The sequence below is a fragment of the Grammomys surdaster genome, unplaced genomic scaffold (genome assembly GCF_004785775.1).
Source record: "Grammomys surdaster isolate TR1022 unplaced genomic scaffold, NIH_TR_1.0 128, whole genome shotgun sequence".
Taxonomy (NCBI): Eukaryota; Metazoa; Chordata; class Mammalia; order Rodentia; family Muridae; genus Grammomys; species Grammomys surdaster.
The window spans coordinates 900,722-924,217 of NW_021604586.1; the positions used below are offsets into that span (position 1 = coordinate 900,722).

The following is a 23,496-nucleotide window of genomic DNA, read 5'->3' on the forward strand; positions in this document are numbered from 1 at the left end:
ACCCCGCATCCCTCTCCCCGCCTGGACGGGTCCACTGTCCGAGGCTGAGGGGGATCTACGGCCATTCCACCGAAGCTCGGCGGGGACAGCACACAGATCTGACTACCAGGCGGAATTCAAGGCGGAGAACAAGCTTATTTACCCGATCCTGTCCCTGCGTAGAGCGGTTCGGTGGATCCAGAGCGTTTTCCATCGGGCGCCCGCAGCGGCGTCCCCCTGTGCAGCCGGAGCAGTCCGGAGGGCTTGTCAGGTGGGCGGGGCCCGAGCGGCCATTGGCGGCTTCAAAAGCGCCCCGGCGGGAACCGCTGAAGACACGACGGCCGATGCGGACTGGCAAGGTAGGCTTCAGTGACACTGATTCGGACTCGGAGGCGGCGGGAAGACTACGGGAGCCAGGCCCCAGAACTCTACTGGGGCCTTGCCATAGCGCAGTTCTGCCACGGGATCTCGGCCTAAGAGTGACACTAGCGGAACCCGAGTCCGGGCTAAGAGGGCGGTGATGTGTGTCCGTGGCGTCATATCCGCCCGCAGTGGGGCGGGGCTTTATGTGCCCCTTGGAGTCTGCTCAGTGGAAGCTCCGGGCTGCCGGCTCTAGAGCTGCTTTACTTTAGTCCTTAGGTTCCGTTCCGACTGGGCGTCAGCTCCCTAATTCCTAGCCTCGCTTCTGTTTTTTGTCCGTGCCTCCTGTTGATTTACTCCTTGTGCTCCCCGCGCGTCTACGGGATTGTTATTATCACGTGTTTATTCAACATCCGTGCCCTGATCGCTGAAGCTCATAGCAGCATCTAGCCTGGCCAGTACTGGGATAGGAGAAATGCCTGCTTTGCATACACGCTCTCCTAATTTGCCTCATCAATGCCCAGGAAACCACTCTCAGATGTTCTCATGGACAAAGTGTTGGTTTAATAGTTGACGGAACGTTGAGCCATATCCTTCCCATATGCACACTGCTTAGGGAGGGTATCTCTAGTCATTCTTCCTTCAGGCATTGGTCAAGCGAAATATGAGAGTGTTCTTGGGTGACCAGACTTACTGTATGATTTGACTAATGGTCACTGAAATTGTTAGGATCAGAGAGCCCCAGCCCTGGCAGCCCTAACAAGCTAGGCTCAGTAGGCCAATTAAAAGGACAAGTCGTAAATGAAATGCAGAAAAGAGAGATGTATTCAGTGTGACCACACTGGGAAGAGCAAAGAGATCTAGTGACCTACACACCAAATGTTCAGTCCTGAAACAGAACATTAAACAGGAAGCAGAACATTAAACAGGTACACACAACTAAGCAGTCCTGGTCACAGGACTGACTATCTCTCAGCCATTGTCCTGGTTTCAGTCTCTTCTGACAAGGAGACAGAAAAGCTCCCTCTGACTAGCACCAGGTGTCAGCCTTTCCTTCTCCATTAGATTCCTGGGCAAGTTTCCATTTCTCTGCGTCTGTTGTCTCAAAGGGGAAGCTCGCAAGTGACTCTCCTCAGAATGACTTTGCTCCTGCCAGGACAGTTATAACTGGGCTATAGATTTTAGAGACATAGTCAAGAATAAGATCAACATAGTCCCTGTCTAGAGCAGAAAAAAAAATGTAGCTATGATAAAATTGTAAAGCCGATTGCAGGTGGTTCTGTAAAAACAATAAGCAATGAAAAATTGAAAGAAAAAAAAAACTACTGGATGGTTGCAGTAAGTTTCCTGGGGAAAAATAAAGCAGAAAAATAAAGCTGAGAACTGAATTACCACAAATTATACAGACCCTCCGGTTGAGGGTAGCTGCAGCTACAATACTCTCCCCACAGAGGGATCCTTTTATCTTACAGGGAGTGACACAGCGGAGCTGAGGACGTGGCACCTAGGATGTAGCTCAGTTGTAGAATCTTTGCCTCAAACACACATGCACACACAAAAGAAGGAAAGGAAGAGGAGGCAGGCAACACGGAGGAAGCAAAGGCCATGTAAGACAGCGTCTTGTCAGTTCTTTTTTATCCTAAACCATGCTGTGGCTTTCATTGCCTTTTTAAATACACTCAGCTGAGACTAGAGAGGTGGCTTGGTTGGTGGAATGCTTGCCGAGCATGCAATAAGCCCTGAGTTCATCTCTCAGGCCACATGGAACCGGACGGACATGGTAGCTCACGCCTGTAATAGCAGCGCCTGGGAGACAGAGGCAGGAAGATGAGAAGCTCAAGCCAGCCCGGGGTGTGTGAGACGCTGTCTCACAAACTACAGATAAGGAGTTCTTGTAATAGGTGCCAGGACTCTTGTGAGGGACAGTCGTCATTTACTCTTAGTCCTCAGGTGTGAGGGAAGCGATTCGAATGCCAGGGCTGCCTTTCATTTTAAACATGGACACCAAAGGCCTTGCTCCTTTCTAGAAGACAAGCTGATCAGGGAAATTAAAGTCTACAAAGACTTTGTTTAGTCTTCACATAAAAATCATGCCTGTTTGTCGGGCACAGTGGCACACGCCTTTAACCCTAGCACTTGGGAGACAGACACAAGTGGATCTCTGAATTGGAGGCCAACCTGGTCTACATGGTGAGTACCAGTATAGCCAGAGCTATGTAGAAAGACCTTGTCTTTAAAAAAAAATAAAGAAGGAAGGAAGGAAGGAAGGAAGGAAGGAGAGAAAGAAAGAGTATGCTTGTTTGCATTTTACCTCCTGAATTGGTATTCCAATGGAAGTAACAGTAGAATTAGCTGTGCCTCTTAATGGCTTTAGAGAAAAGAGATAAAAGGCTCAAGATCTCCCTTCCCTTAATACTCCTGAGTGTGGCCTTTTGCTGAGGGAGCTATCCCATGTTCAGGGCTCTAGACAAATGGGCACTGGACAACTTTGTCTGCAGACATAGAGCAGTATGGTATGGTCAATTGGCAGTGCACTGAAGCAGGAAAACCAAATATTCCAGATGTCCACACTTACTGGTAGTTTCACATACCATAGGGAGACAGTCACTGCCTAAAGTACCTCACAGCAAATTCCAGAAATAAGTTTCTGTGTAACTTTCGCTCTATTGGGTGCATCACAGCATGGCGGAGGGCTTTATTGCAGGATGGTGTGTGAGGGGCAAGCGGAGAAGGCAGGAGTGGTCAGATGGCTGGAAGAGGCCAGAGAGAGGTGGGAAAGCCATACAGTGCAGCACTGCAGAGCCATAGGCAGTCTCCCTGCAGCTAAGTTACAGTCCTGTATCTCCATGATGAGATTTAACACATCCTGCCCGCCCCCCTCCAGCCAGTGTGTCTGTGTGAGTGCAGGTCTGTGTGAATGTGTATGTGCTTGTATGTGTGCTTGTGTGAGTGTCTGTGTGCTCTAGAGGTAGACATTTGGCATCTTCCTTAGTCACTTCCCACCGGATATTTTGAGACAGATTGTCACTGAATCTGCAGCCGATCAATCCTGCTAGACTGCCTGGCCTGCAAGCCTTCCCACCTCAAGGCTTCTGCCCCCAACACACACATTGTGCTCCACCCCCCAGGATTCATACAAGAATGCTAAGGATCAGACGCAATCTGAATGTATAGCAAGCTCTTTGCTGACAGCATCACCTCCCCGCCCTCTTAAAAGAAGAAAATCCTTGTAGGAAACTAATCCAAGTCCCACTAGGCCTGACTTTCCATGAGAGTGCATTAATCCCTTCTGAGGGTTGTACCCCTGAGACCCACCGAATCACCTTCTACTAGGCTTCTTAAAGAAGTCCCACCTCTCGGTACCATGAAGTTGGTATTCAGTACAGACTTGGGGAAATTCCAGCTCTTAGCTCTTAGGAGGCAGGAGGATTACCACCACTTTGAGACCAGATTTGGCTCCATAGTAGATTCCAGGCTAACCTGGGCTACAGAGTAAGACCCTGTCTCTGGAAAAATGAAGGAAAAAAAAAAAACTAGAGATTGGGATGTAGGTATAGTTCAGTTGGTAGAGTATTGGCCGGATATGCAGGAAGCCCTAGGTTTAGCCCACCACTGACTAGAACCCAGCACACTGTCTCACTCCGTAATCCCACTTGGAAAATAGAGGCAGAAGGATCAAAAGTTGAAGAGTCAGGCAGGAGAGATGGCTTAGCAGTTAAGAGCACTTGATATTCTTTTTGGACGACCAAAGCTCAGTTGCCAGCACCCACATCAGGTGGTTCATAACTAGCTCTAACTTCAGTTCCAGGGAGTCTGACACCTTTAGCCTCCTGTACAAAAGCATGCTGTCACACCAAGAAATGAATGGCTAGAATAAAAGATATATAGATGTGTGTATGTGTGTGTGTATGTGTGTGTGTGTGTGTGATTTAAAGTGATCCTTGGCCACATATTGAGTTTGAGTCCAGCCTAGAGCTACTTGAGACCATATGTATATACATGCATGTATACATACATTCACACATACACACACATAGTGTGTGTGTGTGCACTCGCATGTGTGAGAGTATACACATATATATATATATTCACACGTGCAGCTTAAAGAGGAATTCGTTACTGTGCACTATTTGTTTTGTTCAAGGGCCAAAGAGATGGATGAGAATGTTGCTGAGTTTCTCCGAAGGATCATCCTAAAAATCCCTCTGTGTGAGATGAAGACCATCCTAGAAGCCTGGGACTTTCTGTCTGAAGACCAACTACAGACCATAAACTTGAAGCAGAGAAAGGAATTTCTAGCTCAGGAACTGATTCTGCTGTGTGAGGTAACAGTGTTCAGAATTACCAACCAAATAAATTGATACAGTAGACAATAGTTAGACCAGTACATACCGTTAATGGATTTTTTTTTTTTTAAAGCAAAGCTACAAAGAACAATTCCAGGTGGGAAGAATAGTCTTTGCAGCAGACAGGCTACAACCGTTAGATGCTTGTATGCAAAACGCCTTTGCTGCTCAAGGCGGCCCATGTGTTCAGTCTCAGAACTGTGGAAGCTGAGCAGGGATATCTAGAGTTCAGGTAAACCTGGGCTAAATACTGAATTCAAGTCAGCAGCATAGGAGGACTGTCTCACAAACAAGACAGGTCATTCACAGTCAACAGCATAGGATGACTGTCTCACAGACAAGACAGGTCACTCACAGTCAACAGCATAGGAGGACTGTCTCACAAACAAGACAGGTCACTCACAGTCAACAGCATAGGAGGACTGTCTCACAAACAAGACAGGTCACTCACAGTCAACAGCATAGGAGGACGGTCTCACAAACAAGACAGGTCACTCACAGTCAACAGCATAGGTGGACTGTCTCACAAACAAGACAGGTCTTTCCATCCCTCTACTGTTTAAAAAAAAAAGTTGGGGCCGGGCAGTGGTGGCGCATGCCTTTAATCCCAGCACTTGGGAGGCAGAGGCAGGCAGATTTCTGAGTTTGAGAGTTCGAGGCTAGCCTGGTCTACAGAGTGAGTTCCAGGACAGCCAGAGCTATACAGAAAAACCCTGTCTTAAAAAACCAAAAAAAAAAAAAAAAAAGTTGGACTCAAAATAGATCTAAGACTCAAATGTAATACCTAAGACTATCAAATATGTAGAGAAGGCAAGAGGAAAATCCTCGTGGTACTGGACTAGGCAAAGTTTCTTACAGCACCAAAAAGATGGTTCATAAAAGAAAAAAACAATTGATAAACTGGTAAAATTAATCACTTTTTTTTTCTTTGAAAAATACTGTTAAGAAAAGCCACAGACTGAAGGAAACTTTCTAAATGTTGGCCCATCAAGGACCTGCAAGTTGCATGTTAGAACGTCTCAAAAGTCAGTAATACAAAAAAAAAAAGAATCAAAATAATAATAATAATATATGGTAGGAAAGATGGCTTGGTGTTGAGAACACCAGCTGCTTTTGCAGAATACCCGATTCTACTCCCAGCACCAAAGTGGCAGCTCACAACTATCTGTAATCCCAGTTCCAGGGGATCTTACACCCTCTTCTGGCCTCCAGGGCACCAGGGATACACATGGTACATAGACATATATGCAAGCAAAACACCCATACACACTTAAATAATTTTTTGAACATTTGGCTAGATACTTCCCGACGAAAGACGTGCCTATGGTAAATAAACATATGAGGAAGTGTTCAGAATCACTAGTCATCAATAAATGGAAATAAATGCATAATATATGGTCATTACGGTGGGTAGGATTGAAAAGAATGATCATAGCTATTTGGGATAGATGGGATTCCGTTCCTTCTGGTGCTGGGCATTGGACCCAGGGCCTGGAACATGCTAAGTAGGGGCTGCCTGCTGAGCTGTCTGTTCCTCCAGCCCAGCATTCATCTTGAGTTTTAGTGCTTGGCGTCTCGGCCAGAGTCTCAGACATGCTGAGTTAGTGTTCTACCCGAGTTATATTTACAGCCCTTGAAAGTTCTCTAAAAGTCTGAATATTTGCCGCTGTAGGATTGAGCCATTCCACTGCCAGGCATTTCCTCACGAGCAATGAAAACACAGGCCTTATCCGCAGAAAGGCACGTGTGTTAGCACAGTGCTCATATCTAAAACCTAGAGGCAGCCCAAGTCCATCCTCAGGTAAGCAACAAATTGTGTCTGTTCACAGACAACTGCTAGCAATAAACAGGAATTGAGCTCTAGATGCAGAAATGTGGCTACGTGTCAAAATAATTATGCTGAGCTAAGGAAGCCAGATCAGAAAAGAAGCCAACCTTATGTTAACATTCATATAAAACTGGGAAATGCAAATGTTATGACAGCAGAAGGATCCGTAGTTGTCTCAGCACCAAGGACTGGGACGAAGAGAACTGGGGACAGGAAAGGATTTGAGAGTCAGAGCCACAAGGAAATTAGACATAGAGCTTACAGGGTGTGTATGCCACATTGATATGACAGTGGCCACATCTGAAAAATGTAAGCATATGGTCTTACCTATGGCTCTGATGAAATGCCCTGACAAAAGCAGCTCCAGCAAGAACAGCAAGAACAGTCATCATGACTAGGAAAGCATGGCAGCCTTGGAAGAGCACAGGCAGCAGGAGTATCCTGGCTAGGCAGGCTGCATGCACCCCGGGGAACAGGAATTATGGCAGGCTCCAGAGCTTCATGGCCCCACTTCCCTGCTTCCTCTTGTGAGGCTCCACCATTACCACCCGACAGCACCACCTGCTGGTGACCAAGTGCTCACCATGTGAGCCTCTGGGGACATTTCACATGCAAACCACAGCATGTATGCAGTTTCGTGTATGTTCAGGAGTGGTGTTTTGTTTTGAGGCAGTCTCTGTAGTCCTGATTGACCTCAGACTCATTTCATGTCCTTCTGCCTTCGCTTCCCAAGCAGTAGAGTTTCAGCCTCGAGTCCCCATAACCGGCTTTTTCCTCTTTTAAAATGTATACATTGTGATGAATGTGAAGTGAGTTTCAGAGGAGTGTGGCCTGAGGTAAGAATTGGAGGGGTGGCTGTTGGTTACGAAGACTATAGATTGGAAATAGACCGCCAAGACAGTAAGCACTTCAGACACGCTGATGGGATGCTCTGGCCAGCCCTAAAATGGTTTCGAGGAGCCCATGCCTGATTTCCTAATCGGTCCACCCTCTCTTTCAGAACAAGTGTGCGAGACTTGATGACGTGGCCCTTTTAGACATCGTGTGTAAGTTTTGGGGATTTGTCTTTACTTTGGGATTTTGTTTCATCAGCGGGAATTTCTTATGTTAATGCAGATTCTGGGGCCTAAAGAGATGGCTCAGCAGTTAAGAGCACTGGCTGCTCTTGCAGAGGACCTGTCTTCTGGCCTCTGTGAGCACTGCATGCACATGGTACATTGACACATTGAGACCAAACATAGACATAAAAATAAATAAATCTTTAAGGATGAAGATTCTAGAGTTGAGAGGCCTGGTATAAGATTCTTGCTCTCTCACTGACGGGTCTGGTGTCCTTTGAGCTGTCTCTCCCCTCTGACCCTCAGACTTCGCCTAAGTCAGTGGACATGGATCAGTCAGTCCCTGTCTTTAGGACTGGAAACTCAGGACCTTTAGAGACAGGAACTGGTCCATCATGAGCGGAAAGCATCCATTGGTCAGTCGGCTGTGTTACTCATGTGAAAATGCACCACTGAGAATTTGTCCTAAGTGCCAGCTCTCACGTCTTTGCTACTTCTTGGGTTTAATTTTCATCAAAATTCACTTACTAAAATTAAAGAGCATAGACCCGAAGACCAGATTGCTTGGGTCGGTTTCATGGCTCCATCATTGCTGACCTGTAAGTGCTGGGGGAGGGTGGCTCACACGCTCGCCTTGCTGCTTCCTTCTGGCAAATGGGTTTAATAATGGTCGTACTCACGAAAGGCTGTGGTGGAATCAGATGAAACTGCAGGTCAAGCCCTTGGAACAGAAGCAGTTTCTCTGGATAGAAGCAGTTTGTTCCTTACATTTTACTGATTGGAAGGGGCACACAAGTGGCACACCTGTGGACATCTGGACAGGTACCTGAAGTAAACTCTTGTCTTACCTCGAGGGCCCCAGGGAACAAACTCAGGCTGCCAAGCTCGGCAGCTGGTGCCTTTAACAGCTGAACCATCTCTGACCCAGAGCCTATGTTTTTTTTTTAAACTAATTTGTTGTCATTTTATATTGTCCTAGTTTTCTTTCTATTGCTGGGATAAAAACCATGATGGAAAGCAGTCTGGGGAGGAGAAGGCCACTTTATTTCAGTTTATAGTCCATCATGAGGTTGAAATTCAGGGCAGAAACCTGGAAGCAAGAACTGAAGCAAAAGACCATTGACCAAGCGAGCTCAGTCAGTCAACCGGGTCTTAAGGGAGGGAGTGAGGATTGAAAAGAAGAAAAACAATTAGAGTTATAACATGACTCCAGCCAGTGCTGAGGCTGAAGCAGCTTTTTTTCTCGCCAGCCTGCTTTTATATCATTCTAGGTACATCCAAAAACCATGGTGAGTTCTTAGATCAAAGACAAAGTCATCAAGCGAAGTAGTGAACAAAAAGATCACACAAGGTAGGAATCAAGCAAAGTAGTAAACAAAGGGACCAATAAGGTAGCAATTCAGTAAAGCAGTAAACAAAGCTCCATGGTCACTGTTTCTAATATTCTTATCTGAGCCTACTTCCTTGTCTGAGCCCAGTGACAAATGCCAAATGCCTAAAAGCGGCACCGAAGGCTCTCAACAGACCATGAAGGACTGTTACATACTGGCTTCTCATCACAGCTTACTTATAGAGCCCAAGGATATGTGCATAAGGGTGGCACCACCCACAGTGGGCTGGGCCATCCCATATCAATCAAAAAAGTTCCACAGGCTTGTTGACAGGCTAGTCTGATGCAAGCATTTTCTCTCAGTTGAGGTTCCCTCTCCTTAGATATCCCTAGCTTGTGTCAAGTTGACAGAAAACTAACCAGTACGTACATTGCCTATGTGACTGGAAGTGTAAAAAGAATCGTCTCTGTCGACTTTTTTCCAGCTGTGCTATGGCTGAATCTGCCTGCGAAGCAGGACTGGAGCGATGGCTCAGCAGTTAAGAGTACTTGCTGCCTGTGTTCTAGCCGCCATCCACACAGCAGCTCACAGCTGTCTCTAACCCTAGTTACGAAGGCTCTGATAACCTCTTCTTGCCTCCTGAGGCACCGGGCCCACACACTGTGCACTTACATGCGTGTAGACATACCCACATAAAACAAAAATTATTCCTTCCTTTTTTTTAAAAAAAAAAGAAAGAAAGAAAAGGTAGATCCACAGAACACTTGTGAGCAGAGCAGGTGACTCACAGGCTTTAGCTACTGGCTGGGATTTACATGAGGAGAAAGGTTACCTATCTCAAGGATACCTAGTGTGTGAAGGAGCACAGTGGGACTTCTTTTTCAGTGGTCATGTAAGGAAGCTTCCTTGAGGAGATGGTATTCAAGTTAGAGCCAAAAGATGAGTTGGCGCTAGCCAGGCAGAGCAGAGAAGCTGAGGAGGGGGAGCTGCCAGGGATGGGGTGGGAGAAGAGTACCTGAGATACAAGAGCAGAGGCAAGCTGGCCTTCAGTGGAGGGGAACATTGAGATAACACAGAGACTTGGAAGCCACTAGAAGGCTCTCAGTATCTCTCCTAATGATGTCAGCCCTGGACCGGTTCTGAGCCAAAACAATGAGGTGCCTGGTTTCTGTGAGATCATGCTGGTTACAGCACAAGAGAGACCAGGGATGCTGAGGAGTCAGACTCGTCTGGGATCTTCTGGAGAGGTGTAAGCAAGAGAGGGCGGCAGCCCACATGAGGTGGTAGTCAGGAGAGAGGAGGGTGGGAGCCAAGGCATAGAAGGGGCTTACACCCAACCCAGGGACGAAGACAAGTGGGGTGAGCTTGCAGGACTCTGCATCTACACATGAGCTGGGGACCTCCCCTTGGTGACGTGGAAACTGCAGATGCAGGTCTGTCAGATACTTCACAGGTGTGGGGTAAGCTAGCATGTGCCTATTGCAGGTCTGTCAGATACTTCACGGGTGTGTGAGGTAAGCTAGCATGTGCCTATTGCAGGTCTGTCAGATACTTCACGGGTGTGGGATAAGCTAGTGTGTGCCTATTGCAGGGAAAGCTGCCTCCATCTGTATCTAAGTCCCCAGTGGTCACCTTGTAGGTGACATGAGGCAGAGCTTCATTTGACAAGAGCTCTGACTCTGCTGCAGCAGTCTTACTCAGAGGCCAGTTAGCAAGTCTTCCCAGCTCTAAACACAGAACCAGATAAGACAGGATCAGAGAAAGGACGAAAGGGAGGGAGGATAAGAAAGAAAAGAAAGAGAAAGAGCAAGCCAGACAAAAAGCTTCGGGGGCTGGCGTCACTCTTTGCCTTTTTTGACACCAATCAATCAGTGATCTGTTGCCAGGCCCACTGCCATGAAGGAAATAGTAGGGCCAGTAACGGGGACATGGGGACATGCAGGCTCAGGAGAGAAAAAGGTGCAGGATGTAGGAAAGACAAGGAGAACACTGATGCCAAAGTTGATAGTACCCTGAGTGATGAGTCCATATCCCCCTCAGAGATTAGAAAGCCTGGCCTGAGGGGAGGACACAGAGATCAGCACAGGGACAGTTTGAATCCAGAGGGATGATGGGAAAGAGCTGAGCTTGCTGGCCCCCATTCCTGCTCCAGATCTTCTTGCTTTCTGAAGGGCATCTTACCCTTCAGATAAGCCACACACTTACTCTTGCCTTCATTCCACATAGTGAGGGCTTTATGCAGGCTGGGTTAGCAGGGGTGGTAGCACTGAACAAGTCCCTCTTCTTCACAAGTGCCCTGGAGGGACCCAGGTGTGGTTTGAGTGTAATGAGTGTGGGCCACTGAGTGGTAGCTGCTGAGGAAGGTGAAAAGTGAGGTGTCTGAGGAACTGGAGAAGAGGCCTCAGGCCTCAAGGCCAGCAGTGACACCCGCTTCAGTCATTCCAGCTTGTGGGTGTGTACTGGGTTTTGCTTAGCAGATGTTTGTTAAAATGACAAATGAAGGGCTGAAGAGATGGCTGTCATTAAGAACACTCGCTGTTCTTCCAAAAGACCAGGCTTAGTTTCCAGCACCCACACCGTGCCTTACAACCACCTGCAGCTCCACTCCAAGGGCCCCTCTGCCCTCTCCTAGCCTCCATGTGCACCAAGCACTCACACGCACAGACAGACATAGATTCAGGTGAAACACCCATAAACAGAAGATACCTCTGCCCACTTAAAATAAATAAAAATAACAACCTGTCAGAAGTGAGGATAAATACTAAAACTGAACTCTTATCATCTTTGTTGAGTTGAATAATTGGGATTTATTTGTCTGCAATGAATTTGCCCCATTTAAAGTTTATGTTTTGAGTCTTTTAGGTTTGAACTTCTGTTTCAAAGCTGTGTCACCTCATTCATTGGTTACTATTATTGTACAGTATTAAAAATATGTACTTGCTGGAGGATGAGGAGAACCACAAAAACACACTGTGTTCGAAAATGTCCATGTCATCTAACACATATGGAGTTTAAAAAATGAATATATGTGTATCAGCACACACTTCAAAGTCCTAAGACACGATACTAACTGTAAGGCCTTCTCTCTCAGCTACTCAGTTTCATCGGCACCAGAAGCTTTGGAATGTCTTTCAGATGAGTAAAGAACCAGGTAATGTTTTCTGCTTTAAATTAAACATCTGTATTGGTGTTTTGGCAGTTTAAAAATGAGTAGGAAATGTCTTTTTTTGGTGGAAGGTTTATTTTCTTTTCTAAGCCATTGTATCCCTGTGTATCATAGGCTAGTCTAGAATTCACTGTGTAGGCAAGCCTGGCCTTGAACTCACTGTGTAGACAAGGCTAGTCTGGAGCTTGTGGTGGTTTTCCTGCCTTTGCCTCCAGAGTGATGAGATGGCAGGTGTGTGCTACCACACCCAGCATAGCCATCTGCTCTCAGGCTTTTGCAAAGATGTGACTATTCCTCATGTGTATCCCCTGGTACTATCAGAAGCGTGGGTGTGGTATGGTCATTACTGCTCTGGGGACAAAGACATTGTACCTCGCTTAACTTACTTCTATATCTCTGTGTTTTGACAGGAGAAGATGTCGACCTTTTTGATATGGAACAGTTCCAAAGATCCTTTAAGAGAATTCTACAGAGGGCATTAAAAAATGTAAGAATCTAAGTCCTCCTAGATTTGTCCGAAATTCAGTTTAATGATATCTAGGAAGCGGAGGGGCGGGGAATAATCTGCCATTTTACCTTAACAAACTGAGACAGTACTTCATCTCTCACCTGCCCATCCCACCCAGTGCTTCTTAGGAGCAATACTGTCCAGTGGCACTCTGCTGTGGCAAGAGCACCCTCTGTTGACAATGTCCAGTTCATAGCTGGCTGCCACATGAGGACTTGAGAGGTGGCTGATGGGACCGAGCACATGAATCTTTAACCTTACTTAATGAATTCCCATTCGATGGTCCACATGTGGCTAGTGGCTCTGCTATTGGTCATCGGTCACTCTTGCCTCCAGTAAGACGCTCTGCTGTTCCAGCCATTAGGGGCCACTTAGCCCCAAAGAAGAGCACACTCTCTGCTGCTCACCAAGGGATGACACACTGTTCTGCAAACCCACAGCCCAGACGGGGAGAGTTCTTCGTCACTGCACCAGGGGATCAGGAAATGCAGCCTAGCAGATAGCAGAGCAACCTGCTCTTCCTGAAGTACGATCCCGGAGGGAAGACAGCGAGCTCACTGTCCCTCTCTTCGGGTTCCCCTCTCCTGGGTCAGAGCCCAGACGTGGACTGGAGCTAGCTGATGGTCTAACAGTGCCATTGAATTCCAGAGCAAGTCCAGTCATAGCTGCAAGTTTAGAAAGACTGATGCTGGCTGTGAAATGGACACCACACATCCTCCTGTGCCCCACATTCCTAAATGGCTCTGGCTGCTGAGACGCATGCGTCAGGATCAGTGCATTCAGGGTTCATTGCCACACGGGAATCCTGCTGTAAGCAAAGGGACAAACTAAGTGTGTGAGCCTACAATGCCAAAAAGGCTTCTAGAAAGCCACCCCCTCCCCTTCGGTTTGTTTTGGTTTTGAGATAGGATCTCGCTAGCTGGCCAGAATCACAAAGATCTGCCTGCCTCTGCCCAGGTGCATTGAAAAATTGTACTAACATTGATTGTGTCTCAGATGCCTGTAGTTGGTGCTGTGGTGAAAGTTAACCAGGAAAACATCTTTTCTTTATCAGGTCACAGTCAGCTTCAGAGTCTACGAGAACTCGGTGTGGATTCGGGTTGCCTGGGGAACACAGTATTTACAACCAAACCAGTACAAGCCCACGTTTGTGGTGTATTATCCCCAGACTCCGTATGCCTTCATATCTTCCTGCCATCTGAAGAGCACTCTGCCCCTTCTCCATCAGGTAGGGAACAGAGTTCAGCAGCAGGAGTGCTCAGTACCCTTATCTCAAGGGTCCATGTAGATAGAAACCACATACCTAGATAAATCAAATAGCTACTCCCATTCTCCTAAGGAGAGCTTTTCTCCATCAGAAATGCCACGGAAGGTATTACCTTGATCTAGTCTTTATTGTCAGTGTAAAAGTAACGCATGCTTAATATTAAAACCAGCAAGTCCCTAAAGGTAAAAGATGAGTCGTCAAAACTCTCTACCCCTTCTTTCTACTTCACCCCAAACTCCTTGTCACTTTGCCAGTGGCGGGATTAGTGTTTTCTGTATTTCTACAGTCTGCCTATTGATGGCCACTGACATTTATGTCCATTTTCCACACATAGTGTACATGGAAATACTGCCCATGTTAGAGGTAGCCTATCTCTTTTGTTCGCCTTCGTGTCTTATTCACTATTGTATTGTTGTATGGAGACACCAGGACCAAGGCAATTTTTTTTTCCTTTGGTTTTTCGAGACAGGGTTTCTCTGTGTAGCCCTGGCTGTCCTGGAACTCACTCTGTAGACCAGGCTGGCCTCAAACTCAGAAATCCACCTGCCTCTGCCTCCCAAGTGCTAGGATTAAAGGCATGCGCCACCACTGCCCGGCAAGGTAATTCTTATTTAAAAAAACAAAAACCATATACTTGGGAGCTTGCTTACCATGTCAGAGGTTTGGTCCATTACAGTCCTGGTGGGGAGCTTGTCAGCACACATGGCACTGGACTAGTAGCTGAGAGCTACATCCTGATTCACAGGATGGGGGACATGGAGCCTGGGACTGGGCTTTTAAAACCTCAAGCCCACCCCGAGTGACACACTTCCTACAGCTACTCCGAGGAAGCCACACTTTGTAATGATTGTAATTCTTTCAAACATTTCACTCCCTGGTCTAAGCATTCAAGTGTAGGAGTCTGTGGGGGCCATTCTTATTCAAAGCACACTTCTGTGTATGGGTGTCCTAGCTTCTTTCTCAAAAATAATTCATCCCAAATTTGGGCTAGTCATTACTCCTCCCCTGTTGGCATCTTCTGTGCTTCCAGAGTCCCTGCATGGGCTGGGTGCAGGTGAGCAGCTCTGCAGCTGGCTGCATGGCTCCCCTCACAGCTCTCTCTGGTAATGCAGCTCACTCCACTGTCGGCTGCAGGCCTTGGGGTCCCACAAGTGAGTAGGGGATAGGGTTACATTTCTTCTCACTTGCAAGAGTTGGGGGGGGGTGTTTTGAGACAGGGCTCGCCCCTGCCTCAGCCTCCCTGGGGCCGGGGTCTCAGGTGTGTACTGCACCCCACACAGGACTCTGAGCATTCTCAGTTGCAGCGCCTGCATTTCACTGAGCAGCATGTGTAGAAACACTACAGCCCTAACGGTTTCGCTCCTTCCCCTCCAAGGCACTGAAAGTTGCCAGCAAGCACCAGCAGATTGTGCAGTTGGATCTGAGAAGCAGGCACCTGGACTCCCTCAAGGCTATTGCTTTTAGAGAGTATAATCAGGTGAGCCAGTCAGCAACTCTGCCAAGTTGACATTTCCTTTTCTCTTGCACACGAGAAATAGGTGGAGGTCACTCCCAACCCATCCCCGAAGGTGAGTGGCTGAAGCTTTTCGTCACCTCATTTTGTTCATGTGAGTTTACCCTTTCACAATTTCATACGTACGCAATGTTCTCTGATCATATTGAGGCCGTTATCCTCTCTTAGTGCTGTCTTCATCCCACCAAACCCCTTCTTCCCAACAGGACCCCTTTCTGTCTTCACGGGGAAGGCCGAGAAGGCAGGAAGGCAGGGAGGGGCTTTGGAGTTGGCTGCATTTAATTAGGGCTGCTTGCATGAGCATGGGTGTGGAGTATGACTCCTCCCCCCCAGCAGCCATTAACTGCCTAGAAACTGCCCATTAGCTCCTCCTCAGAAAGGGGTGGGGCCTCGTGAGCCCCTCCCTCTCCTACTTGGAATGATGAATTGTTTGGATGCTGGTATTTCCATTTAATGATAAGGACAGGTCTGCCCCTATGGTCTTAAGGTTTCTTCTGTATATGGCAAATGTTTGCATATGTTCAGAGTGTAGATGAATGGAATTCCTTAAGGAGGAAATCTTTCTAGCTAAAAAGAAGTGATGGCTATCACAAGTCACTCTTTAAGGGGGAGAACCTTTGCCTCAAGGTTCTGCCTCTGTGACTTCAGCCACTAGAAACAGGAACCTCTGTGAACCAAAACAAATGCTTCTTCCCTTTAAAAAGGAAAATAATGTTTCCTTTTGTTGGGAGCTTTAGGATGGGATCTTGTATACCCCAGGCAGGCCTTAAACTTATTACTTAGCTGAGGCCTCTGCCTCCCAAGTGCTGGGATGACAGGCATGGGTTGCCATGCTGGCCTGGTAAGAAGTTAGAGGACGGTTTTCTCCCTGACTGCCCCTTCATTGCCCTCCACCCTCCTGCCAAGCAGACATCAACTGCTGTCTGGAGGTGCAGCCAGACCATTATTAGAGGTCACATGTTAGCTGCCAAGCTGGGAAACTGTTGCTCACTCCCGTGAGATTCAGAAATGTGGGCTCTGAGAGCAAAGTTATTTTTCCTAAAAGGCCCCTGAGAGATTTTTGGGGTATGAAGACATGATGCTGACCCTCATTCCTCTGGATTTCGTGTAGCCCCTGCACCTTGACGGGGTTTGGTTTGCTACTAGGGTGAACCCAAGGCCTCACATTTGCTAGGCAGATGCTCTAACATTATGTTACGTCCTTTGCCCAAGACGCATTGTTACACCGGCTCCTCAAGCAGCCATGCTGCACGGCCTGCTGTCCTATGAGCTATGCTCAGTTTAGCCAGCCTGTGGCAGAGCCATTGCTTCTTTCTATTTAGTAAGAATATAAAAATACAAGACCACAGCCAGGCAGTGGTGGTGCACGCCTTTAGTCTCAGCACTTGGGAGGCAGAGGCAGACAGATTTCTGAGTTCGAGGCCAGCCTGGTCTACATAGTGAGTTCCAGGACAGCCAGGGCTACACAGAGAAACCCTGTCTCAAAAAAACAAAAAGAGAGAGAGAAAGAGAGAGAGAGAGAGAGAGAGAGAGAAGAAAAAAGAAAAAAAAGAATACAAGACCACTTTTTAAAAAACTAAGATTTAACACATTTTACACCTTAGAACCAATTAATTAATGTCTTACCCCAACATGTTCAAATCGGTAACTTGTTCTCTTTCTTTCTCCCAGACCTTTGAAAATTACAACTCCACAATGTCTCTGCATGAAGAAAGCCTTGGACTAGAGATAAATTGTATGTGTGCTCTGAGACAGAGCTGGGCCTGGGATGGGCGTCTTTGCTTTCAGATGGCAGCTGTGCATCTGTGCTAGGATCTCACTGCAGAGCTGTTTCATACTTTAAAAAAAAAAAAAAAAAAAAAGAATTAAGTATTCAAAGGCAGAAAGCCAAGCTACCACAGGTGTCCTTCAGAATTTCCTAAAATGGCTGCCAGTCACTGAGAATGTTTTCATGCCCGGCAGCATACCACAATGTTTGCTTGTGATTGATAGCTGTCCTTTGAAGAAGCACTGTCCTCTGGGAAAGCGAGTTTCAGGAAGGCCCGGTAACTCAAAGCAGGATGGCAGAGCTAGGTCTGTCCAAGGTGGAGTCCATGCTCCTAATGAGTATGCTCCTAACGAGTATGCTGGTTCTAGAATAATATGGTGGTTGTGCTGCCACTCAGGAGAACCCGAGTCTCTCCCTAGAAAACCTAAACTCAAGATTAGCAGTGGAGGGATATAAAACTGATGTTAGGAACAGAGACTGTTAGACTCCAAAGGCCTAAGACCTGCCGTTGGTCCCATGCTAAGTTGCGCCGGCCCCCGGGGATTCAGCGAGACCTTAGGGAAGGGTTGGAAAGAATGAAGGGATAAGAGACACAAGGAATGAGAGCAAGTCTGGAGTTCTGATCAAGCTCTGAAACTTTCATTTTGGGTGCAGGTTATAAAGACACAGCAAACCAGGAAGTTTGGGTGAGGGTCATTGCTTAGGGCTCTCCCACTATTGAATGCTTATTGCCATAGACCATCCCATTGTCATAACCGGCTCCCAGGAAATGCCAGGCGTTAGTTCCTGGGGCCTAAGAGCCCTGAACGTCCTTTCTTAACCTTGCACTGACTAGGCTTTCTAGAACAGCAGGTAACCTCCTAGGTTCTCTTAGGACAGCAGGTAGTTTCCTGGGTTTGGCTCCCAGCACTAAGTACAGAAGCATGGTGCAGATTTACTCATGGTTCCTGTAAGGAGGCTACACAGGAAGTGTATGACAACCCAAACAGGGATGGCACTGTTGGGATTGCTTACTCGCTTATGTCAGCCTGTGCTTTCCAGCTGTTCTGTAATAATATTATCTCAGTGAGAAGAAGGCACTGGACACATCTGAGCTACACAAACCATCTGCAGGTTTAGAAATGGGAAGACCGGTCTGTAGGGTGAAGTGCATTCCTAATGGCACTCTTAATCTGAACCCCTCCACAGCGAACTCAAAGATCATTCATGAAAACACAGAAGAAAGAGTGAGAATCCACAGAGTCACTCAGGAGACCTTTGGAGCCTATCCTCAGCCACAGCTAGAGTTCGCGCAGTATAAGGTAGGATGGTGCAGTGGACATCACCAGCAAGTTAGGCACAGGAACTGTAATTGAAAACATGTCCAAAAACTATTCTCTTTTATAAGTTACCTACATCTTTTCTATATTCTCTAAATTCTCTTGTTAGCAAAGGAGACATCATGGAATTCTGAATTTGCTTTTGCATTTTGTCTTCATAGTAATTCAGTTGTATATTGCCGGCTGTGGAGAGTGAGGAGGTCTATACCTTACTAGCTTATCCACACACAGAACAGTATTTAGCACACAGTAAATGATCATAAATACTGGAATGGCCGGGCGGTGGTGGCGCACACCAGTAATCCCAGCACTTGGGAGGCAGAGGCAGGCAGATTTCTGAGTTTGAGGCCAACCTGGTCTACAGAGTGAGTTCCAGGACAGCCAGGACTACACAGAGAAACCCTGTCTCAAAAAAACCAATAAATAAATAAATAAGTAAATAAATACATACATACATACATACATACATACATACATACTGGAATAAGCTGAGTATGGTGGCACACACCAGTAATCCCAGCATTTAGGAGACTGAGGCAGGAAGAGCTCAAGTTTAAGGCTAGCCTGGTTACTTGGCAACTTGGAGGCAAACCTGACTGACTGACTGACTGACTGACTGACTGACTGACTGACTGACTCAGAAACCCAAAAACAAGAAGAGAGAAAGCATATATCCTACTCAGCTGATTGGCATCTGATGAAGAAAAATCAGTAGTGTAAATATACTGGAAATTAAACTTGTTCCAGAGAGTTGCTGTTGCCCATCGCGTGGCTGTGTAGAGACACAGTGCACAAGTCCAGAGCCACCGTCAGAACTGTCACAGGCACCCTAACATGAGCCCATGCTCCTACTCAGAATACCTTCCTTCCCAAACCCCAATAAAATTGTTCCCATTGAATCTTCTTACAGCTACAGGACACACTTAAAATCTGCCATTGATCTGCTCACTTAGACCCAAAGACAGTTTGTTTTGATTTGTTTTCAAAGGAAGAAGTTGGAGATTTTCAAGTGGGTTGTAAGAGGTTGTTTATTTATTAAGTCGAATGCACCAGCTTTTTCCACGTATGCTGACAGTTAGGAAGGCCAAAGGTCAAGGTTGGATAGTTTTTGTCCTTGTACTCTGACACAGAGTCTGTCACTGAGCCTGGAGCTCCGTTTCAGTTAGACTGGCTGAGGGGAGCCCCAACTCCCTCCTGTCTCTGTCTTCCTCCCAAGTGCTAGGTTATACATATATGCCACCACAGCTAGCTTTTCCATGGGTCCTGGGGACCCTAACTCAGGTAGTAATGTTCAAGCTGCAGCATACTACCCATTGAGCCGTCTTTCCAGTCAGATTGCTTGTTTTTCAGACAAGGTCTTGTAGTCCAGGAAAGCCTCACATTCACTATGTAGCCAAGGCTGCCCTTGACCTTCTGACCCTCCTGCTTCCTTCCTGTCACTGGTGTGGCCACCACTCTTAGCTATGTAGTATTAGCTAAGCTTTAAAGAGCTCATAATCGTGGACAGTAGCTCTCAGTGTGTGGTCTCTGGAGTGCTGGAACCAGTCACTTGGGAATGGGGAGGAGGCATAGCTCCCAGCTCCACCCTGTTCCTCCTGGTTCAAGAGAGGTGTGCCCAGCCATCCGTTTTGGGATGCTCCTGGCTGCTCTCAGCTGGCTGCACACTAAACCTGGAGAGCCACTGTGTTGCTTGCTCAACATCTTAGAGTGGTTGGGTTCTGTTAGGCTAGGTGTGCAGTCATTTCCTCACTCCTGATTTTCTCCAACCTCAGAAGACGGCTTAGAATAATACTGAGGCAATTGTCCACATTAACTCACCGGTGGCTACAATTTGAATTTATTGCAAACATTAAACATCCTGCAGATATTTCAGCATAGTGCCTCAAGTTTTAAGAATCACTTAAGTTTGGGGGTTTGGTTTGTAACAGATGAACCCAGAGCTGTTGGTAACAGGATCAGCTGGATGATACACACATGGGACTCACAGTGTGTACCTTCTGGGTGATGTGGTTGGGTTGAGAGGCTCTCAGGTGTATTTGGCTGTTGAGATAGTGTCTAGCCTCAAACATGGACTCCTCCTTGACTCATTCTCCTAGGAGCTAGGATTATAAGGATGTGCTACTATAACCAGCTTCTAGTCATGTTTGAGTCTTCTTAATAAAAATCTAAGGCGTGTGTGTGTGTGTAAGTGTGTAAGTGTGTGTGTGTAAGTGTTTTGCCTGGATGTGTGTGTGTGTAGATGCCAGAGTGTAGAATCCCCTGGAACTGGAGTTAGGGACAGATGGTTATAAGCCACCATATGGGTACTAGGAATCTAACTCGGGTCCTCTGCAAGAACAGCACGTGCTCTTAACCACTGAGCCCTTCCTCCAGCCCTGAGATTTATTGCTTTTATGTGAATGCAGAATGTAACAGGCGCCTGAGGGCAGCACAGACTTTTGGCTTCTTCCACAGGTAGGATGCTATGCTGAGGGCAGCTCTGAGCTGTGAGTCAGGTGCAATGCTGGCACTTTCTGTGGGATATCTTTCCTATACCAGACGCTTTCTGTCTATGCAGTTAAATGGGCCTTGCCTGTATTACTCCATGTGTAGGAATTAATGAAATACATAATTTGTTCATGAGCTCTCACCATCCCAGCTGATCCCACGACTTAACCATCGTTTACAAATATATTTTTTGACAGCTGGAAACCAAGTTCAAGAGTGACATAGCTGGGGGCATCTTGGCCGACAGGAAAGAGCCGCTCCGGTGCCTTGTAAAGTTTTCCAGTCCACATCTTTTGGAAGCATTGAAATCCTTAGCACCAGCCGGTAAGTGGACAGCTATAAGCCAGCCAGATACCAACAGCAGCTATTGCTTCTCGGAAGACAGCATCTGCTCACCTGTACTGGGTACCTCTGGGCATTCCTGCCTCTCCAGTCTGCTTCCCGCTAAGCCCTTTTTGGTTCCGCAGCTAGTGGGGGGAGGAGAAGGTGCCCATAACTTGCTTCTGATCTTAGCCATTTTTCAACTGACTGTCCCCGTGATCATTCTTCTGTTTTGTTTTCTTTTTTTCAGGCATAGCAGATGCACCACTTTCTCCACTGCTTACCTGCATACCACGCAAGAAAATGAATTATTTTAAAATCAGAGATAAATGAAATATCTATGGCTTAGCTTTTATTGCACATGCAATTCCAGTTATAGCTGGCTAGCTTCTGTATACAATCTTGTGTTTTAAAAAACCAATCGTTGGCACTGGAATTCAATGTTTTTAATGAACTGTTAGGACTGAATCTGCCCTCCCTATGTATGCACACTGTCTTCTGTTAAGTACAGCAGCTGTGTGCATTTGACAAGTGACAAATACGTGTACGCACATGCAGGAGCACATACATAAACACACGCACACGAGGCTGCAGGTTGACCTCAACCCTGGCACGCACAGAAGTCACACATAGGCACAGTGGTTGAATCTGTAGGCACCTACCCTTACCGTCCTTTCTCCCACTGCTGTTACTTCTTATCCTCGGAAGTCTGTTTCTGTGGAATCTCTCTTATACCCTCACTCACAGATAGAAGAACCAAGAAACTACCCACCCCCAAACCAGCAGAATCAGGGGAGCTGGGGGCTACTATATAAGGCTGCATATTGAATGGCTTCTTTGTGTAAAATAACTTTTCTATTCTTCATAAGCTTTTCATGTTCTCTTTCTTGTCCATGGAACACTGAAACTAAGCATCACTGTTACACTGATTTGTGAATAAAGATATTGACAAACTGACGTATCAGTTGCCTTGGATGAAATTCAAACAGGCTGAGTAGAATGCATAAATGGGCCAGGCAGTGGTGGCGCATGCCTTTAATCCCAGCACTTGGGAGGCAGAGGCAGGTGGATTTCTGAGTTCGAGGCCAGCCTGGTCTACAGAGTGAGTTCCAGGATAGCCAGGGCTACACAGAGAAACCCTGTCTCGAAAAAAGAATGCATAAGTGGTCATGAAAGGACTAAGTAATGCCTTATACTATGATGTGTACAGGCTGTGGATCATCCAATATGAAACCGTTTTTAGACATGCCAGGCGCTTCCTTTGTCCCCCCGGTGATCTGAGTATTTGGGCTTTGTGCTGACTAGTTCATGTCAACGTGATACAAGCTGAAAGGAGGGAACCTCAGTTCAGAAAGGTCCTCCATAGGATCAGGCCGTAGGCGAGCCTGACGGGTATTTTCTTAGTTAGTGATTGATGTGTGAGATGGGCTGGTGATCCTGGGTTCTATAAGAAAGCAGGCTAAGCCAGCCACGAGGAGCAAGCCAGTAAGCAGTACTCCTCCATGACCTCAACATCAGCTCCTGCCTCCAGGTTCCTGCCCTGTGTGAGTTCCTGTCCTGACTTCCTCCAGTGATGGACTGTGATCTGGAAGTATAAGCCAAATCAACCCTTTCCTCCCCCTTCTTGCTTTTTGGTCATGGTATTTTATCACAACAATAGAAACCCTAACTAAGGCTTAAAGACATTTCCCCCATTCATACCGTTGCGGGAGGGGGATTTTATTTTATTTGTATGGGTGCTTTTTATGTATGTGTACCACATTCGTGCCTGATCCTCAGGAACTGGAGCTGTGGATGGTTGAAAGCCATCATTTGGGTGCTGGGAATCAAACCTGTCCTTCGTAAGAACATTAAGCGTTCTTAACCACAGAGCCATCCCTCTGGTCCCTTTGACCACTGTCATCACCAGTCACATACTAAGAGAGCATTCTGCCCACGAGGTTCCTGAATGGCTGAATAGGAACTGCAGAAACCCTTGGACTTCCTGGGGTATTGATTCTACTACGTAGCTCTCCCTGGTACAGTTGGCAGGAATAAAGACCTGGAATCTTTAAACGAGAAAGACCTATCGGATCCCACCTCTAGCGGGCTGCCTCCTGCAGACCTCCCAGAGGGAGGCTCCTGTTTAAGAAAGTTCAAGGCTTCTCAAACTTACCTGTTAACTGGCCATCTGCAAATGCTTGGGAGTAGACCCTGCAGTAAACGCAAAGCCAAAGAGACTTTCACAGTCAGAACTGTGCCAGTA

The 23,496-nt window shown here is 46.8% G+C and overlaps 1 protein-coding gene across 1 annotated transcript; it reads left to right on the forward strand.

Annotated features, from left to right (window-relative positions):
* Window positions 1–296: 296 nt before the first annotated feature.
* On the forward strand, window positions 297–22,208 carry Cenpn (centromere protein N). Its single transcript, XM_028753343.1, has 11 exons — window positions 297–338; window positions 4,484–4,664; window positions 7,514–7,559; window positions 11,994–12,053; window positions 12,479–12,555; window positions 13,631–13,804; window positions 15,219–15,320; window positions 17,028–17,091; window positions 18,313–18,425; window positions 21,128–21,254; window positions 21,502–22,208. The coding sequence occupies exons 2-11, from the start codon at window positions 4,494–4,496 to the stop codon at window positions 21,582–21,584; spliced, it is 1,017 nt and encodes a 338-aa protein (XP_028609176.1). The 5' UTR covers window positions 297–338; window positions 4,484–4,493; the 3' UTR covers window positions 21,585–22,208.
* The last annotated feature ends 1,288 nt before the right edge of the window (window positions 22,209–23,496 follow it).

What these genes read in the sequence shown, in the direction of transcription:
- Cenpn (XM_028753343.1), top strand. Translation starts at nt 4,494, where the DNA reads ATGGATGAGAATGTTGCTGAGTTTCTCCGAAGGATCATCCTAAAAATC. An exon ending in TACAGAGGGCATTAAAAAAT is followed by an intron (nt 12,556 to 13,630) that starts GTAAGAATCTAA and finishes TTTCTTTATCAG; the next exon opens with GTCACAGTCAGCTTCAGAGT. An exon ending in CTCTGCCCCTTCTCCATCAG is followed by an intron (nt 13,805 to 15,218) that starts GTAGGGAACAGA and finishes TTCCCCTCCAAG; the next exon opens with GCACTGAAAGTTGCCAGCAA.